The sequence below is a fragment of the Amblyomma maculatum genome, chromosome 5 (assembly GCF_055883805.1).
Source record: "Amblyomma maculatum isolate TAMU_Amacu chromosome 5, ASM5588380v1, whole genome shotgun sequence".
Taxonomy (NCBI): domain Eukaryota; kingdom Metazoa; phylum Arthropoda; class Arachnida; order Ixodida; family Ixodidae; genus Amblyomma; species Amblyomma maculatum.
The window spans coordinates 88,048,597-88,065,268 of NC_139348.1; the positions used below are offsets into that span (position 1 = coordinate 88,048,597).

Below are 16,672 nucleotides of genomic sequence, written 5' to 3' on the forward strand. Positions count from 1 at the left end.
TGTGGCCAGGCCGGTGCCGACAGTACGTGCAAGAAAAGGCTTCTGTCTTAAAACCTTGGAGGGTGCTTAAACCTCTAAGAGTAGACGCGATAACGTGAATTTGTTTGACTCTTCAACTTTTTTGAATAGCACGGATAGCAAATAGTCAAGAATTAAGTGCGACGGTTGACGGAACAATGACTAATCACTCCCATTTATTTTGTGATGGACTGCAATAAGACCACTCACCACATTTGTTTTACCTCGACGGACATGGACACATTACCTTCAGCACTAAACTTTTTATTATAGTTATGTTCAGTTCAGTTCAGTCGTTCAGTCGTGTCCGACTCTTCGTGACCCTATGGACCATGTCACGCCACGCTTTCCGGTCTCTCACTATCTTCCTAACATCACATAACTTCATCTGCAGTGCCTCGAGGATGCCATCTAACCATCGCGTTCGCTGCCTACCCCTTCTCCGGCGACCCTCAACCTTTCCCAACATCAGATCTTTCTCCAGCGACTCCTTTCTTCTCATCAGATGACCAAAGTAGCTGAGCTTTAACTTTAGAATTTGACCCTCCAATGAGCAGTCAGGGTTTATGGTCGACAATATCGACTGATAGTTATGTACTTTATTATACAATAATAATATTGATAGATTTTATTTGTGTAATTTCATTTCTTTTAACCACCGATATTTAGTCAATAAATTAATATTTCTGTATTGAACACCAATCTAGTATCACACTTCTCATTATTTTAGCAATCATCGATCAAACACAGGCTCCCAGTTTCGTCCCATAGCCCGAAAATTTATTTCGATCCCTCCCAGCGACACACGACCCGCCACTGCGATATAGAAATGACGTTTGGACCGAACGAGTTATACACGCTTTGCTGAATCATCGATTCAATTGTATTAAAACTATCTCAATGCCGAAAACTTGAAATCATCCATCACTAAACGTGTCAAAGTTAAGCACGCCGGCCGGTGGGTGTGCTATCCGTTACCAAGTCCTTGTAGTTGTGCAGTGCTTTGAGGGGAACAGCCATTCGGCTGATAGGCACTCTAATTTCGTAGAAGCAGCAGATTCACAATTCAAACCTTTTAAAATTGTGTGTTTAACCAGTAAATGAAATTATAAATCAACAGTTCGAAACCATTCAGAAACTTGAGGTAAAATTTGGTACGTTTCAGGTTTGAGCGTGCACTCTCGTTGAGTAAATCAAGGACGAGGACATTTGATCAGTATTTTAAAATTTGTATTAACCGCACATCCCTATGAAGGTGCCTTCCTCTGAACATTTCACTATAACGTTTCGCTGTGTAAAAATAAAGTGACGTGGTGCTTATATGAGTGAGAGAACGGCAGTAATAAAAAATAACATATTCACAATTTATTTGTTATTAGTACCATACAAGATGGTGTAAGGGAAAGTACGCGATAGTCCTGTTATGATGTTATTTAATTGTAGCAGACATTTTTTTGTGACCTCGGCGGCCTAAAGAGGCGGGCAAAAACGTCTAATGGAAAATGTGTGGACCCGCTTGTGACATTGAGTGGTGCATATCGTAAATATTTGCTCTAAGGATGTAACGCAATACAAAAAAAAAATATGTATAAATGCGAAAAACGTTTCTCTGACAGCTTCAATTCTTGTCTGCACACAGGTCTTTAAAAATGCTAAACAGCAAGGTTGAGCCGTGGCAGAGAGGTATTGCCACACAACTCAGCTGGTATAAAATGCTACTGGGACTGCAAACAAGTAGCAGACATATAAATATCATCTTAGTATACGAGACGATGCATAGCGGAAACCACCAACAATGTTGATACTACACATGGCATTAACACTTGGCTCAACTGACGACATTTAATCTTTACTGGTAAGATGAACAAATACCTGCTACAACCAGTCGTCTTTCTTGTGAAGTAGATAACGAAATCACTATAAGTCTATTGCCTAGTACCAAGGGTCATTATATGCTTATGTCATTTAACTGTGTGTTTTGCTTTTGCTTTCTAACGACATAAAATAGAGCGCATGCAAGAAAAAGCAATGCAGCGATGTTTACGAGTTTAAGAAAGAAAATTATAATAATAGAGAATATTGGACCGATTCGAAATAACGTTCTATCTAGCTCAAACCGGTTCAAAGTACGGTTATAAGCAGCAACATATGGACTACAGCATTGACGCCACATGTAAAATATTCGAAAATGCAATCCATACTGTATTCAACCACACGTTTGAATGATAAACGCAATAAACGAACTAAATATTAGCTCCTTGCACAGTAACGATGTTTGACATAAATTATGTTTCAGTGCTGTCCTGTCAGAAAATTCCTGGGCTAAACGTTTTCATAGTGCGTTTTGGAACGTCGGGCTTCTGACGAAACGTGGAAAACACTTTTTTGAAGCAACGGGTTTTAAAAGTGCTCGCCACATTTTGCGTATATGTAGTTGCACTTCACTAGATCGCAAGAACGCATTCAGGTCAGTTATCGCCTACAGACTGGAGAAGCCTCTGTGAAAAAGTCAAGAAATCCCGGTAAATTTTCATACAGGAAAGCTTATTCGGCCTTTAGACGTTCACTGCTAGCGTAACAGAAAAGTAGCTAGTGCCCACAAAGCGCAGCTGGCGTACATCATACCTAGCGATTATGGAGGTTCGCAAAAAAGGCCTGACCTTGGCAGGAAACAATTTGCGTTTATGGCCGCCAGTCCGGATACAGAGTTCTTTTTGCTGACAGGCAGCAGGGAATGAGACGAGTAAACGCATCGAGCCAATCAAAACACTCAAAATGTGCTGTGCAAAAGTGAAGCAATGCCCAAATTATCACCCAAGATTCACAGCACCTAAGTGGACATACGCATGAAGAGAAAATTAATGTATTTCTTACATGTGACATACATCTTGGCGTAAAGCTTATAGTGCACAGCGCCTTTACTTCTAGCTGATTCTGATTAACGACTTATGCAAACACGTCCCTACAGCACTTACACATTCATCACGAGCGGGAAAAGATAGATCTCCAGTACGACTGGCCGTGGAGTCCACGATAATTTTTTTAAAGCAGAAGCAAATGTAGACTCTTGATTGTCAAAATTTTACGGTGGTCAAAATTTACTTTCTTAATCGATATATTTTAGCTTCGCCACCAGGTCACGGCCATTTCCCTCTTCGTGAGATAAAAACAATTTTGCTGCATAAATAATAATGCTATTTTTTATTGTGTGAAGAATAAGATGACCTGCAGCTGGCGCACAGGAGCAAACCAAGGGCATCGGCTACCCCCGCGCGGACCTTCAATTTCCTGCTCTGCCTAGCTCTCGGAACGAGCTGCTTGGGTAATAAAGACCATTGCAATTTCGGTGGTCATCCAAGTTGTCGATGCTCGTACCTTTCGCTCACTGCAGGCTCGCACGGGGCTATGGCTATCATCAGTGGTGCACGGTATCTACAAAGTTGTTCGGGATGTTTTTTAACCGCTAAGAACTGTCGTTAATTTGGCCGTAATATACGCGAACTGCTCGCCAGGTTGTCTGCTTTTCGATGGAAGGAACATGTTCGCAAAGCAAACAGTTTGTTGCCAACGTCTTCCCTCGATTTCGTGCTTGCTTATCGTCCCTGTCACTCGGCAATCTTATGTGCAGAAACGTCCAAGCAAGGCCCCAAATATATCCCGCCTGAGATCTCGATGTGAGAACGAATAAAGAATGAGAAGGTAGCCTTCTTTATACTGTGAAGACAAGTTGTTAAGTTCGTAAATAAAAAAATTTGAAGTTTACGCATTTTTAGACCAGAACATAAAATATAGAAAATATGGTGGGTTAAGTTTGGAAGCAACCCATGGGCAAAGCGCTAAATAGCCCTCAATCAATAGCGTCTACCAATTCTCACGACTTCTCACTACACTGCGAGTCTTGACCCTTGGACCTGCTAGCGTGATATAGCAGAGTGCGGTGAATGAAATGGGATGCACCGCCGCCAAAACTGGTTTACCGCGGCGTCATGAGAAGTGGTCGACGCCGTGGCCTGAAGAGGCTCCTCTGAATGAATGTCGTTTTTCCGCTCTGCTGTTGAGTTGTATAAGTGGTTGTTACAAGCGAAGGTTGATCGTCTTGTCCACGCGCCCAAATAAGAGGTGACATAAATGCTCTCAACGCAGGGGAAAACTGCTAAAAAGCACAGAGACTAACGATCTAGTAAATCAGGATATCAAAGCAAAATATACAATGACTGAGAGAAGATTCAGCAGCGAGTAAGGGCATGGGCGAAGACAAGTTATCTAGCCGAAACGTTCCTTCAACCCCTGTTCGATTTTCTTTGTGTTCTGTTTAATGAGGTCTGCCTAAACTGTGTCTACGATGGATCCTAATAGATCAAGGATTTGATAATGATCAGAGTAGCACTGTAGGCAAAAACTTTGCAGCAGTATTACACTGCAGATGACTTTGAAGTTAGAGCAAAAATGTAGCAGACGTACTTGTCGATAAAGAATTCAGGGCACAATTTGAAGTTAAACAGACGTAAACGGGATAAATGTTTATCTTTGTTGAGATCAACATTTCAAATTTAGGTCTCAACAAAGATAAACATTTATCCCGCTTACGTCAGTTCCCTTAAACTGCCTCAGTATATTCTCGTGCCATTGTCGCACACAACACTGGAAGAAAGCATGTTCAACAATGAAGGGAGACTCTCAAAGAAGGCATTTCAGTCGCTACATTTGACCCATTGATGTCACACAGTTTTCAGGTGCCTTGAACCTGTTTGAAGTAGCATCGCATGCGCCTGGCAGGTTTTGGAATATATCATGATGTTAGCTTACTGTTTAGCATACTGCCCTAGCTTTTAGTTGGAACCCACTTCAATGGTCTTATCCGCGACCCCCCCCCCCCCCCCCCCCCCCGCATTCGCAGTTCGAAAATTAGATATATAAAAAATATCTCAACTTCAATCATCCTCAAAAGCCAAATGCCGCAACTTTGTTGACAATGACAGCGGAAGAGCGTTTTTGAAAATGTTTTAATTCAATCGAGCTAAAAAGTCCATGTGAAAGCAATTTGTCTGCGTGCGTGAAGCGAAATAGTTGAAATCGAATCAGTAGACGGGGGACACTTTTATTAAGCAGTACGTTTTCAGGCTTACGACCTCTCATGTTGCCGCACGCTCTTGACACAAAGCCACACACGTACACAGTGTGGCATACAGCTGAGAAAGCTGTACAGCTTTCCTTTGCAGCCGTATGGCTGCGCGTGGGTGGATGCAATGAGTAATTACTCCCTTATTACAAATCTACTCCACCTTGGGGGATTCCCCTAAATATTTGACCAGTATATCTTGAAGTCGCAAGGGACGGAAGAAATGGCTTCTTCGAGCGTTTGCTTTTCTCCCTGGTTTCTTTGATTGTGACACAAAGAACCTCGGGTTTGGTACAATAGCTGAAATAAGCACAGATGCTTCCCACGTCATCTGGCCTCGGTTTTCTTGAGGATCCTCATATTTTTTACTGATGGCCTCCACAAATATCTGGATTTCCGAACGGGCAGTATCCGAGCCTTGCGCAGGATAGTAATAGAGAAGCGGATTGCTCATTTTGTCTCTACAGCCAAGGGAACGTACGCTGCAGTGAACAGTAAGTGTGGAAAAGCTGGCATTCAACAAAGGTTTGAGAATTTTTTTCTTGCTGCGAACAAAAAGTACTCCGATCAAATTTTCAGAAATAAAGGCCATTGACGGATACATTTCGAAGTAATCTGCATCACGTTTCTTGATCCCGCCAGTAGTTTCATTATACTCCTTGGCCTGTGAGCCACATGAAAAAATAGTTTAAATAGCTACTGTATGAAAGTAGATTTACATAAAAATTCTCAAGTATGAACCTTTTGTATATTTTTCGTAACGTTTATTCAATCAAAAAAGATACAAATTTTATTCACTTTATTTCGTAAAAGAGCACAACGTGTAGTAGCTGTGCCAAAAACGTTTCATCGTCGTTAGTGTAAATTTCTATTTTTCCCCTTTTTTCCTACTAAGTTAGTTACTGCTTGCAAATTTAAGGTGACACCCCCCCCCCCCCCTCCCGCGAACAATGTATTTGCCGATAAATAACCTGGGATAATATTATTAAATATAACTTGATCACCCACAAGTTTTTTTGAAGAAATCAAAAATGCTCGAGTGCGCACAGCCAGGATCGCTTGGCTTGGAAAGGCCCTTATGGAATCAAATGAAACTACTCCACTGTGCAACGGTTCTTTCTGAATTAACTTATTCTCATTTGAGCGAATCTGAGCCCACACATTTGTGTTTATGAGCCCCATGGGCCAAGTGCTGACATAGAGGTTGGGTGATTACTTGGTTGCTTTATGAGCAGCTTTAAAAGCTCACTGAACGGTTATAGCGGTATAGTTTTGATGAAGAAAACCATAGACGGGGTCTTTGGGATTAATCAAGTCAAATTTAAAGGCTTTCTCAGGGCTCCAAACTTATAAAAAAATGTCAAAAAATGCGCTCTTGGCGACTGCTCGCAACCGGTTAGGGATATATATCCCCAAAGCAAGGCTTCCAAATGACGTCATCGGGGCTTGCCAGGTGCGGCCATTCATTGGACGCTTCCAAATGATGCGGGCGGAACGGGGCATGGTGGGCAAGGCCCTCTGCCGTGCTTTGTGCTACGGAGAGGACTGATGGGTCACTTATTGCCCGTTCGCCTGGTCTACTTTTAGAAAAAAGCTTTTCACAGGCCCCATAAACTAAAACTGTGTTGTTGTTTTTTTTCAGAGCGCTAGCTTTTATTACCTCGTCTTTCGTTTTGTCGCTGTCAGCGTTTGCAGCGTCCCCTACCATAAATGGTAGGTAGCAAAGTGGCCTGAGGCAACTGCACTCTCCACTTTTAGTTGAAAGAAGGGAGGGTAGGTGAGAAATAGAATAAGCGGAGACGGCGGGAGATGACGGAAGGTCTTGTGGCTTCGCCGTCCGGCTCGGCGGCTGGGGTAGTGTCATTCGAAATCAGCGGGACAAGGGCAAGCACTACCGTAACATGTTCTGACGCTGAGACATCTTGAGGCTGTCCACATGAAAGAGGCTTCGGAAACCCCGCTGCGCCCCTTTGGGGACAAATCTTGCCGGAAAATGTGATTCGTGTCGCCGTTTATGTCATGGTGGTTCAATTTTCAACCAACAAAACCAAATCGACGTAAAGGAAACCCTGAAGTGAACTCCATCTCTCTAACTGAGTTTACTTAAGGGTGTAAATGAAGGCCTAGACTAGTCCGGATGAACATCCGACTGTGACTTTGCAAGGAATAAGCAAATGGGAGAAGTCAGTGAAAACTATTTGCTGCCATCTTGCCGCTTAGAATTAGATATTCCCATTTCACACACGTATAACCTTTCAGAGAGTTTTTCTCCTTGGAAAAAACAGATGCTTGAAACAGACTTTGTAAATAGTTTTATTATAGTAGTCCCTTCTGGGTACGACATACTAACAAGCCAAACCTCTTCGGTATATCCACATTAGGACGCACTCATTTGGAGACGGTTGACATGAACACTATGCGCTACCATAACGTAGGTTGTTAGAACACGTTGCTTAATGAAAAAACAGCAAAGCAGAGAAGTGGCAGGCTGGACAGAGTTGCAGCACATAGGTGAATAAAGATGAAATCATGGGGTGGACAGAGACAAACATCTCCATTGTCGTTTCGCGACCATCATACTGTAGACGGGAAGCAGGTTGATGGATTTATATCAGACTGATAGAGGGAAGGGGATTTCTGTTTTTGAGGAAGGAGGGTGTATACATGCGAGCATTCCTTGTTTTTACCAGAACATCATTTACCCAATAAAACAAATTTCGTACGGATACGCGTGAGCTCATTCTATGATGATCTTCGTTTTGGCGCAGACGCTAACCCCTTCGTCTCCCGTAATACGGAACTGCACGGTGCTTTTCATCTGCAAGGAGGGAAAAAGAGAGAAAAAAGGACAAATAGATTACAAATAAAGTTGCGCTTAGAGCCTTGATTCTAAACAGTTGTCTTTAATATGCATTAGAAATTCAGAACTTTCGCGTGTGTAATAATGTTTTTATCTGTATGGTACCCTACGAATATGCAATGCGCTCAACACGGGACTATATCATTCAATGGCTGCCATGTCTTTTTGCTGCTCGTGTACAAAACACAATTCCATCATTTGAGGTAACGGCACAGGGGTAATATCTGCCTGTGCCATCAAGGTTGGGAGGCTTCTACTGCAAACCGAAGCGCGTTATCTCGGTGCAACATTGACGGAAGTGGCCCCATATTCCGAACTGAGCAAACAGCGTTATCATCGTCGGCAGCTGACCTGGGTATATTACGTGATAAGAGTCCTTCTGTGGGGTTTGTAAATGTCGCTGATGAACACCAAATGTACCTATTGTGTTCTGATAAATTCTAACCTCGCCATCTGGCATTATCTTGTGTCGCCATGAGCAGCATTTTGTAGCTAACGGATAAATCTTCATGCTCACTGAGACCTTTGTTTATCACTATTCTTATCACGTGCTATGGCACAGTTCAAATCAACAGCTTCTTATTGAAGGTATTGCATTGTCAGGTGGTCGCGGGCTTTTAATTCGCGATTATACTGGGAATACCTTAGTATTACACCAAACATCTATTTACAAACCCTCTCTACTATGTGCTCTCAGCTTCCGTTCAAGCTGCATGAAAGCCTAAGGATATCAGAGAGTAGGCATTGTCACCACTATTGTCACATGCGGATAGAATTTTAAAGCGCAGCTGTTAAGCGCCCGTCCCTAGCTGGACCGGCGTCACCATCGTTGCAACCGGTGGGGAGCTATAGGGTTGCCCAGTTGGCCACCGTATACCCAACTGTGATAGGGCATTCCAGGATGGTCCTATGACTGTTGCCTCTGTCAAACCCGGGCAGCAAGGTTCTGTCTGGTACTGTTACGGCGCTCGGAGAATGACGTGGGAAGCGTCGAAAAAGTGCGGCTAGAGGTTGGAGGAGAAAATGGGCGGAAGAGGGTACAGCAGTGGGCGTTGTGACAGAAGCGTCACGAGCCGGCATCTGGTACATGAAAATTGGCAGGTCTCATGATATGCATGCATAGTGAGGGTATATATTCACACCAGAGTGTCTAGTGGTGAAATAGGCAGCTGTCAGATGGGAAGGCGGCATGGGAATCGAACCCGGGTTTTTTGTATCTCTAGTCAGGCATACAACCCCTGGGCCATGCAGAGGTGTTAGGACGACTTGGATAAAGTGGGGCTCTATGTCAACGCCGGGGGTATTTGCATATAATGTGGCAGCTTAGGATTGCTGTGTGAGATCACGTGCGATGTTAGAGGGGAACAAATTAAGAGCGCACTCATATACAAAGTAGGAGTATGCCTCAACGGCAAAAAAAATAGTTAAGAGGAACCACAAACCAGAGCTATTAACGCAGAAGCGTTAATGTGCAAACTATGCGCAGGGTAATACACTTGCGCACAAGAGAAACGCGCTCACATCGTTCACGCGTGACTGCGGGTTATGTCCCTTAACATGGCGCGGCCTGGTGTCGTGAACGAGGGCTCGTTATAACAATACCGGATTTAGAAATATAGTATCAATTGAATGATGGTCATGAGCAGTATATAAAGTAAACTCTAACTGCACCTAAATAAAAACATGTCTTTAACATTGTTGAAGAGAACAGAGCAAAACTAACATGCGTGGAAAAATGCGCCAAATGCTTTTTTACCGAATATCGTAATCGTCATCCATTTTTTTTCTTATTTTCGTTTCTAACGTGAGCCGTAACTTATCAAAATGCAAATGCACAAGCAGTTCCTAGGTGTACAGTTTGAACCTGAATTATTCAAAGCATGACGTGCCCACGAACCTCATGTGTGTACATAGCAAAACCTCAGGACCTCGAACTTCCGATAGGTCTTAACAGCGTGCGTACTTGTAGCATTTAAGCTATACAGCATGTTATTATGTTACATGCATGACGAAATGTAGCTGAAGAAAGTTAAAAGTTGTCATAGAAAACAGAAAATAATAATTCCGCTGCAGAGGAGCAGATAATGCCAAGCTTTTATTTTCCGATTATGAAAATTCCATCTAATTTGCAATTTAAGGTAAAAGATGAGAAAATGAATTCAAAACACGATACCGAGTACGCTTGCACCCTTTACATCGTATTTTACTCTATTGTTGTTGTTTTTTCAGGCTAAAAACAAAGTAAGAGTGATCAACTAACCCAACACCAAATGTAACTAATAATTTTGTTTTTGGCTTGCAGAATTTCTATTGTGACTACTATTTTATAAGGAGTCCTTACACCCATGCATGTAAATTCTTCAGACACCATTAGTAGAGATTATCTTTAAAAGTATGGCGCAACTGTGTACTAATCAGCATGTATTTTATTCTTCTGGTTTATCGTTCACCTTCACTTGTTCTATTTGTCATGGGGAAAGGTCATTTTCATAATTTCGTTTACAGGGGAATTTCTGAGTTGGACCATGGGAGAAACTAAGACTAGTACAACGTGAATGAATACGTGTTGACCTTACATGACAGTAAAATATCTATCAAGAAGGAGGAGCAGCAGGGATAAACAAAATGGGACCACTTTCTTTGAAAGCTCTTCTCTTACGCTAAAATCTGCGCTCACCAGAAATTGTGGCATTGAGGTTTTTTTAGAAAATTTAAAAGACTTTCAAATCGCTCCTTATCTTGTTTAGTTGAATAGAATAATTCAAGGTTTAACCAGACTTGTGACTAATCGCACACTGCTGCGTTTCGTTTTCTTATCCATTAATTAACAAAGCAAATTGTTTAGAGGAAGTATTTCGAGACAAAAACATAGATCGGGACAAGTTAGAAAATCGGTTCCTAACGAAACAAAAAAAAAAACATCTTTGAATTATGTGCCAACAGAGTTACGAGGCCTTCGCAATTTATCTTGTGTTTAGACTATTTCCTCAAGGTTGATTAGATTTTGTAGATGAGGGAGTAATTCCTTCGGCAGCGCCCTGGTGGGTGCTAAGGTGCATTTACTTCTCTATAAATGCATATGTATTACCAAGATGACTAATAAGTAGTGAGAAAAATATACGTTAAATTACTACGAAACGTAGCTATTTTAGGGCAGCCTTTATCGACCAATCTCGGGAATACTGCGTTTTTAAAAGATCCTTTTTAATTTAGACATGGGATCTGAGGAAGCGTTTGCCCGGTCAGAATTGTCGACTAGTGAAAATTTCATTTTATTCAAGGACATTTTTGGATGACAGCTTGTTTTGTATTCATTTTCGGCAGTTTTTTGTACTATGACACGTTCTCACTTTATATCCACTGATCGTTGGCGCACTTTGTTATTTAAAGAAAATGAAGTGATGTCATAGCTGTTAGCTTTCCAGTGTTGTCAGCCATCATTTGTATTAAAGGTAGAGTGGACAAATGTATAGGAAGCAAAGCAATCTAAAACGAAAGTCCATTATTAAAGGTTGACGAATGATACGATTCCGCTCTTTATTGACCACACAATTAAGTTACGGGCGTATATACGCGAAATATTTGATAAAGAGGAAGAGTGCTGTGGGTAACTTTGCACTGACCCTTGGGAAATATATTGGGACGCTTCTTTTTGGAGCAAGCCGTGGCAAGGGAAGTAAAGCAAAACACTCTTAACTAGGAATATGCCTGCCTTTAGGTGCTAGGCTTCTCGTCTTTAAAAATGGGTCCTTGTGCTGTCTCAGCGTGCGCGTTGATACACGCGCATTTGCGCAGTGTAACGCAAAGAAAATGTGAAAACAGATACCCCTCCTACCAGTGCTGCGAAATGAAAAAGCTGTAGAATGTAGAAATCACAGTCATGCTATATACACGTGAAATGACGTGCTCAACTCACTGGAGGAAACAACCGGGGTACGACCACATCTATGGTTCCGCTGTAGGTTTGGCCTTTCACCACAGGACACTGGATCGTGCCTTTGCAGAGGTCACTTTCGAGACCGGGGATCGGCACCATCACGAAGAACATCTTAAATTTGGCATCCAGCGTCACCGTATCGGAGTCTTGTTCTGCGAGTGGCGTCGCAAATGGTATTTTGAGAACAGGCTATGAACTTTATTGGCGATGAATGTAGCTTACTCAGTCATTCAACTGCACTTTCCTTTGAAGGCTAACTGAAGCCCACAAGTTGCTTGTTCCCCTCCATAAAACAGCATTTTATTCCCTTTCCTTGCTCTTTATAAGAAACTTGATGAGAATGCGGAAGGAATAAGCAAAACATGGTCCTGTGGCTGATAATTAATGAGGTGCCCCTTTATAATACCCAGAAATGTGGCTCAACAAACACAATCACATGCGAAGAGACACAACACACGCGCACACTACCAACTGTAATATGGATCTGAACACACTTCCTCTTTACCACTCCTGTTCTACTACACCCAAGTACACATTCTCATAAAATGCGTAATACCCAGAAATGTGGCACCAACTAGCCCCTCACGCTGTTATTTTAGGTTCCCCTTTATGTCATATGAATTTGTAAAAGAGCCTCTTCTGTAAATTTCTGACTTGGGTGAGCTGTATTACATTAGGTTCTTAAACCGTCAGAGAAATAGAGCCCTCATAAAAATTTCAGCTGTGGGGCTGGCGGTCCTCATCATTCAGCTCCAATCCTCATGCAAACCGTCCAAGTCTGATCGCATTTTTTGACTAATGTGAAAGTAATACTTTGTCTCTATCGTTCAGAAAAAAACAAGTGACTTTCCTCCATGCAACAAGAAGCGAAAGAGGACTCGAACTTGCCACATGTAATAAAATTAATATCCTAACCGTACTAATTGTAGCCTTATAGAAACCGTTTTTGTAATGTGAATCGGTGCCAGTTTTTAAACCTTTTAGAAACGAGAACCCATAAAGCAACGCTGAATTAACGTGATAATATGCTGCTCTACGAGATGGAATTTCTTTCTTCCATCCGTTTTTAAAATCCGTTTTTCCATCCGTTTTTATCTTCCTTATCTCCTAACGCCTAAATTGACCCAGAAACGTCGTGTGCCGAAGTCTTCTCTTAAGAAAGCATTTAGTTGGTGATACGAATGGTACCTGAAATTAATGAAAAGTAGATCTTGGTTGGCTCGCCACGTTTGATGACGCAGGGGTCAGAATCGCACGGCTCAATTTCGGCCGAGAGGATTTCACCCTTGCTACCTGCAAGTGAAGAAAGAGTCAGGTCGTTTCAGACAATCTTCCGGCTGCATATAAAAGGTGCACCGTCACCAGCACGACTTATCGCTTTAGCCATGAGTGGTGCGGTTGCGAAGCATTCGAGTTGTTTTCAATCTCTCGTCTTCTATATCTCTTGCTTAACTGAGCCGGAAAAGACTAAATATGATTTTTCTATTGTCACAACGAAATTTCTGTGTTGGTTGCAACAGTGAACCGCTCTGACAACAGACATGTCGTCAGTAACGTCAGAATTGTTTGCCCTTACAACAAAGAAGTACTGCAGAACTACAGATTACAGAAGAGTACGGCTCAAAAAACTGCAGAACTACCGGAATGTACTACAGAACTAAAGTTCTGACGATTATGACCAAACTCCAGAATATTTCGTCGTAATTTTGACAGAGTTGTGCAGTTTTACTCGGAATTGTCTAATGTGTGAGAATTATGAATTGGGATGGAAAGATATGGGAATAAATGCTTTTACAAGGTCGAAAACAAAACTTTGTTACCTTTCGAACTATACACCAACAACAGTCCTATGGCTATTGCAGCCGTATTAAACCAGGAAACAGTCGCCCTTGCAGGTGCGCAGATCTTCAGGCAGCAGCATCATCTTAGGTCACCCTTAGACTACGATAGCACGCAAGACATCAAAACATGTATAGCGCGCTACTCGAAGTCCTCTGCTGGTAGTAGCTAGGAACCACGTTCGACCATAAGAACAAATAATTTAGCGAAGTATTTGCGGGCGCCGTCATTAAATCTTGGGCCACATAACTTTAAAGAAGGTCTGGCCTAGCTGTGACACTTGTGGCCACATAATGGACACAGAGAAACTTCATAATAAAATGATTATTTGTGTGAATTGAATGAGCACTTCGTGGAGCAGGGACGAACTTGAAATAATGGGCTTGTTCTGCTTACCACAGTCCTCGTACGTAATGTTGCTGCGCTGTCCCATGGCGAAGCCGAACAGTGCAACGGCAATGACGAAGCGAAGCATCTTGCTCGCGATTTTCAAAAATGATTCTATGGGTGATCGACAACGACGCAGTGCAGCGTAATCGCGTCTGCAAACTGCCACCGCAGTCAAGGGCTTAAGTATGGGGCGTCTCGATACCGCGTGCCAATGAATACACCGACCTGTATTAATATTAAAAGTTATATCACCAGCTTTTGCTCTAGAGACAAAGGTAATTAATTGACCCGGGTGAAATCTCTCACCAGATAAGGCAGCGTGTACAAAACCTCGCGAAGGCCTCAGCGCACACGGGGTATCATTCGTGACTTTTCCCAGCTTTATCATACATGCGTTCGATTCACGAAGCAGCCACGTGACGTCAAGGACACTTCGCACCTCTCTCGAACTGATGACTGTCGCTTTCCAAGGGCACCATGTATCAGCACTGTTATCGGGACTCTGTCAAGGATATTGGCTGGGATATATGCAACATTGTATGTCACGCAAGAAAGAAGCGGCCTATCCTGACGGCTGATTATGCTCTGTTAATACAAGTTGCTGGAAGAGTTCTGCCTGTTGAGCAGTCTAGAAGTGTGACCGCCCCCAAGTTTATGAACTAATAATGGAAAAGGGTAATTATTTTATTGCAAAATTTGTAATGAATTAGGTGCCTAGTAACAGCAATTGTTTCATTTTATTTTTTTTCTGTCTGCATAGCCTACCTGCCAAACAACTTTGATGACCTTGTGATCATTTATTCTTAAACAATGGCCAAATGTATAGATCAACGCTGCAAACTATTTTACTGTTTAGTTTGTCTATTTTTCACACCTATAAATGTCACGGCAGGTTGAATTTGACTATGCGCTTTACACATGAAGTTAAATAACACGCTGTACATAGTTTAACTGACGCGAAGATTGCATCCGGAAAGTTACTCTTACAGAGGCTATGACGAACATCATTACTCGTAATAAAAAATTTGTAGTGACAAATCATTCAGGAACTATTCCTACTTGTGCAATTCTATTTATGAAGAAAGAGAAGACATAGGAGTGATTATCGCAGACTGTGCGTCTCGATGATCCTCACACCCGATGTCAAGGTAGCAAAAACTACTTCCTGCATTGCATCTGCATCCTACAAAGAAAAGCGAGGTCTCAGATATCTCTGCGCATATTTAGTTGTGCGCTATACAACCAAGTTTCTTCAGCTTTCCAGAAATACAGATTGCAATTATTGCTAGCTGTATTTGCAATCTGGGGCTGGGCACCTCATCTAAATAAAAAGGTATTTGTACTACTTGCGCCTAAGTTTCTGTTGTTCACTGCTTCAGTCAAGTGTGCGGATAACGCTAAAATCATTCAGAAGAAATATGTCAGTAAAATTTATTACATAAGCTTGTGTAGAATGTAGAGGCACAGTATATTAAACCATGTTCTAGCACATTTCTTTATATTAAAGGCTCTCAGCTGGGGAAGTTATATCCGGGTACAAATTTTTTGTGTTCCATAAATGCCACAACAATATATAGCGCCACTCATGCTGACTGAATGCACTCTATAGAGGTGCCAAAAAGCTTCGGAAAGTCTTCATTCATTTTCGTAACTAAATTTCCAAACCTAGCCCATTTCAGGACACCAGGTGCTGGTCTGTTGGAGCATACGCTATCCGTCAAGGATGGTACATTTGAAGGTGGAACGAAAATCTTGCCGGGAGATTTTGGAGGAGAGTCGGTGCCAACAATCCACTCACCATCGGCAGCACACGACGGACGTCTCCTAACTCCTCCTCCTCCAACCACAACCTGTTCAAGCACTGAAGACGCCTGACAGCAAAACTTGTTCCCGAACTCTCCGTCATTTCATCTTGAGGCTAGCGCGCTCACGGAATGCGTTTGCATCGTTCGACGGTTTACCAACCCTTGCTGTGCTCATTCGTCCTTTCATCCGTCTCGTCCTCTCCTTCTGTGATCCGCAAAACACCCGGCGGATGACAGAACAAATCGACGGTGGAACAGTGATGGGCTTTTTTAACTAAAGATTTTCCTCCCTGAGCCCAACCATATTTCCATATTCCGTCAGTGCACTTATCAGCACTAGCTGCCAAAGGATAGACTATATTGTTTGTTTTGGTTCTCTTTTCATCATCAACCGGACTATACCCACTGCAGGCGTAAGGCATCTCAAATATTGCTCCAATTAACCCGCTCCTGTGCTAGCTGCATCCACTTGACCCCTGCGAACTTCTTAACCTCATCCGCCCGTCTAATTTTCTGCCGCCCCTGCTGAGCTTCCTTTCCCTCTCAATCCAGTCTGTTACCCTAAGCGGCCATCTCTTTGTGCTATATGCCCCGTCCATGCCCATTTCTTCTCCTTGATACCCATTATAATGTCAGTAACATGACTTATTTCCTTGACCCACTCTACACGCTTCCTATCTTTTAATGTTACCCCTACCATTTTT

At 42.4% G+C, this 16,672-nt stretch overlaps 1 protein-coding gene across 1 annotated transcript; it reads right to left on the minus strand.

Annotated features, from left to right (window-relative positions):
* Positions 1 to 7,432: 7,432 nt before the first annotated feature.
* LOC146188654 (mite group 2 allergen-like Ixo r 2) lies at positions 7,433 to 14,375 on the minus strand. The gene is made up of 4 exons (XM_084603871.1): positions 14,170 to 14,375; positions 13,123 to 13,227; positions 11,914 to 12,086; positions 7,433 to 7,955 (listed from the first exon to the last, which is right to left on the minus strand). The coding sequence occupies exons 1-4, from the start codon at positions 14,246 to 14,248 to the stop codon at positions 7,875 to 7,877; spliced, it is 438 nt and encodes a 145-aa protein (XP_084459997.1). The 5' UTR covers positions 14,249 to 14,375; the 3' UTR covers positions 7,433 to 7,874.
* Positions 14,376 to 16,672: the final 2,297 nt, after the last annotated feature.

Excerpts from the sequence above, each read along its gene's own strand:
- LOC146188654 (XM_084603871.1), bottom strand. The coding sequence starts at position 14,248 with ATGCTTCGCTTCGTCATTGCCGTTGCACTGTTCGGCTTCGCCATGGGA. Across the intron at positions 13,228-14,169 it reads CATTACGTACGAGGACTGTG|GTAGCAAGGGTGAAATCCTC; the intron begins GTAAGCAGAACA and ends CTTCACTTGCAG. Across the intron at positions 7,956-11,913 it reads TACCCCGGTTGTTTCCTCCA|ATGAAAAGCACCGTGCAGTT; the intron begins GTGAGTTGAGCA and ends CCCTCCTTGCAG.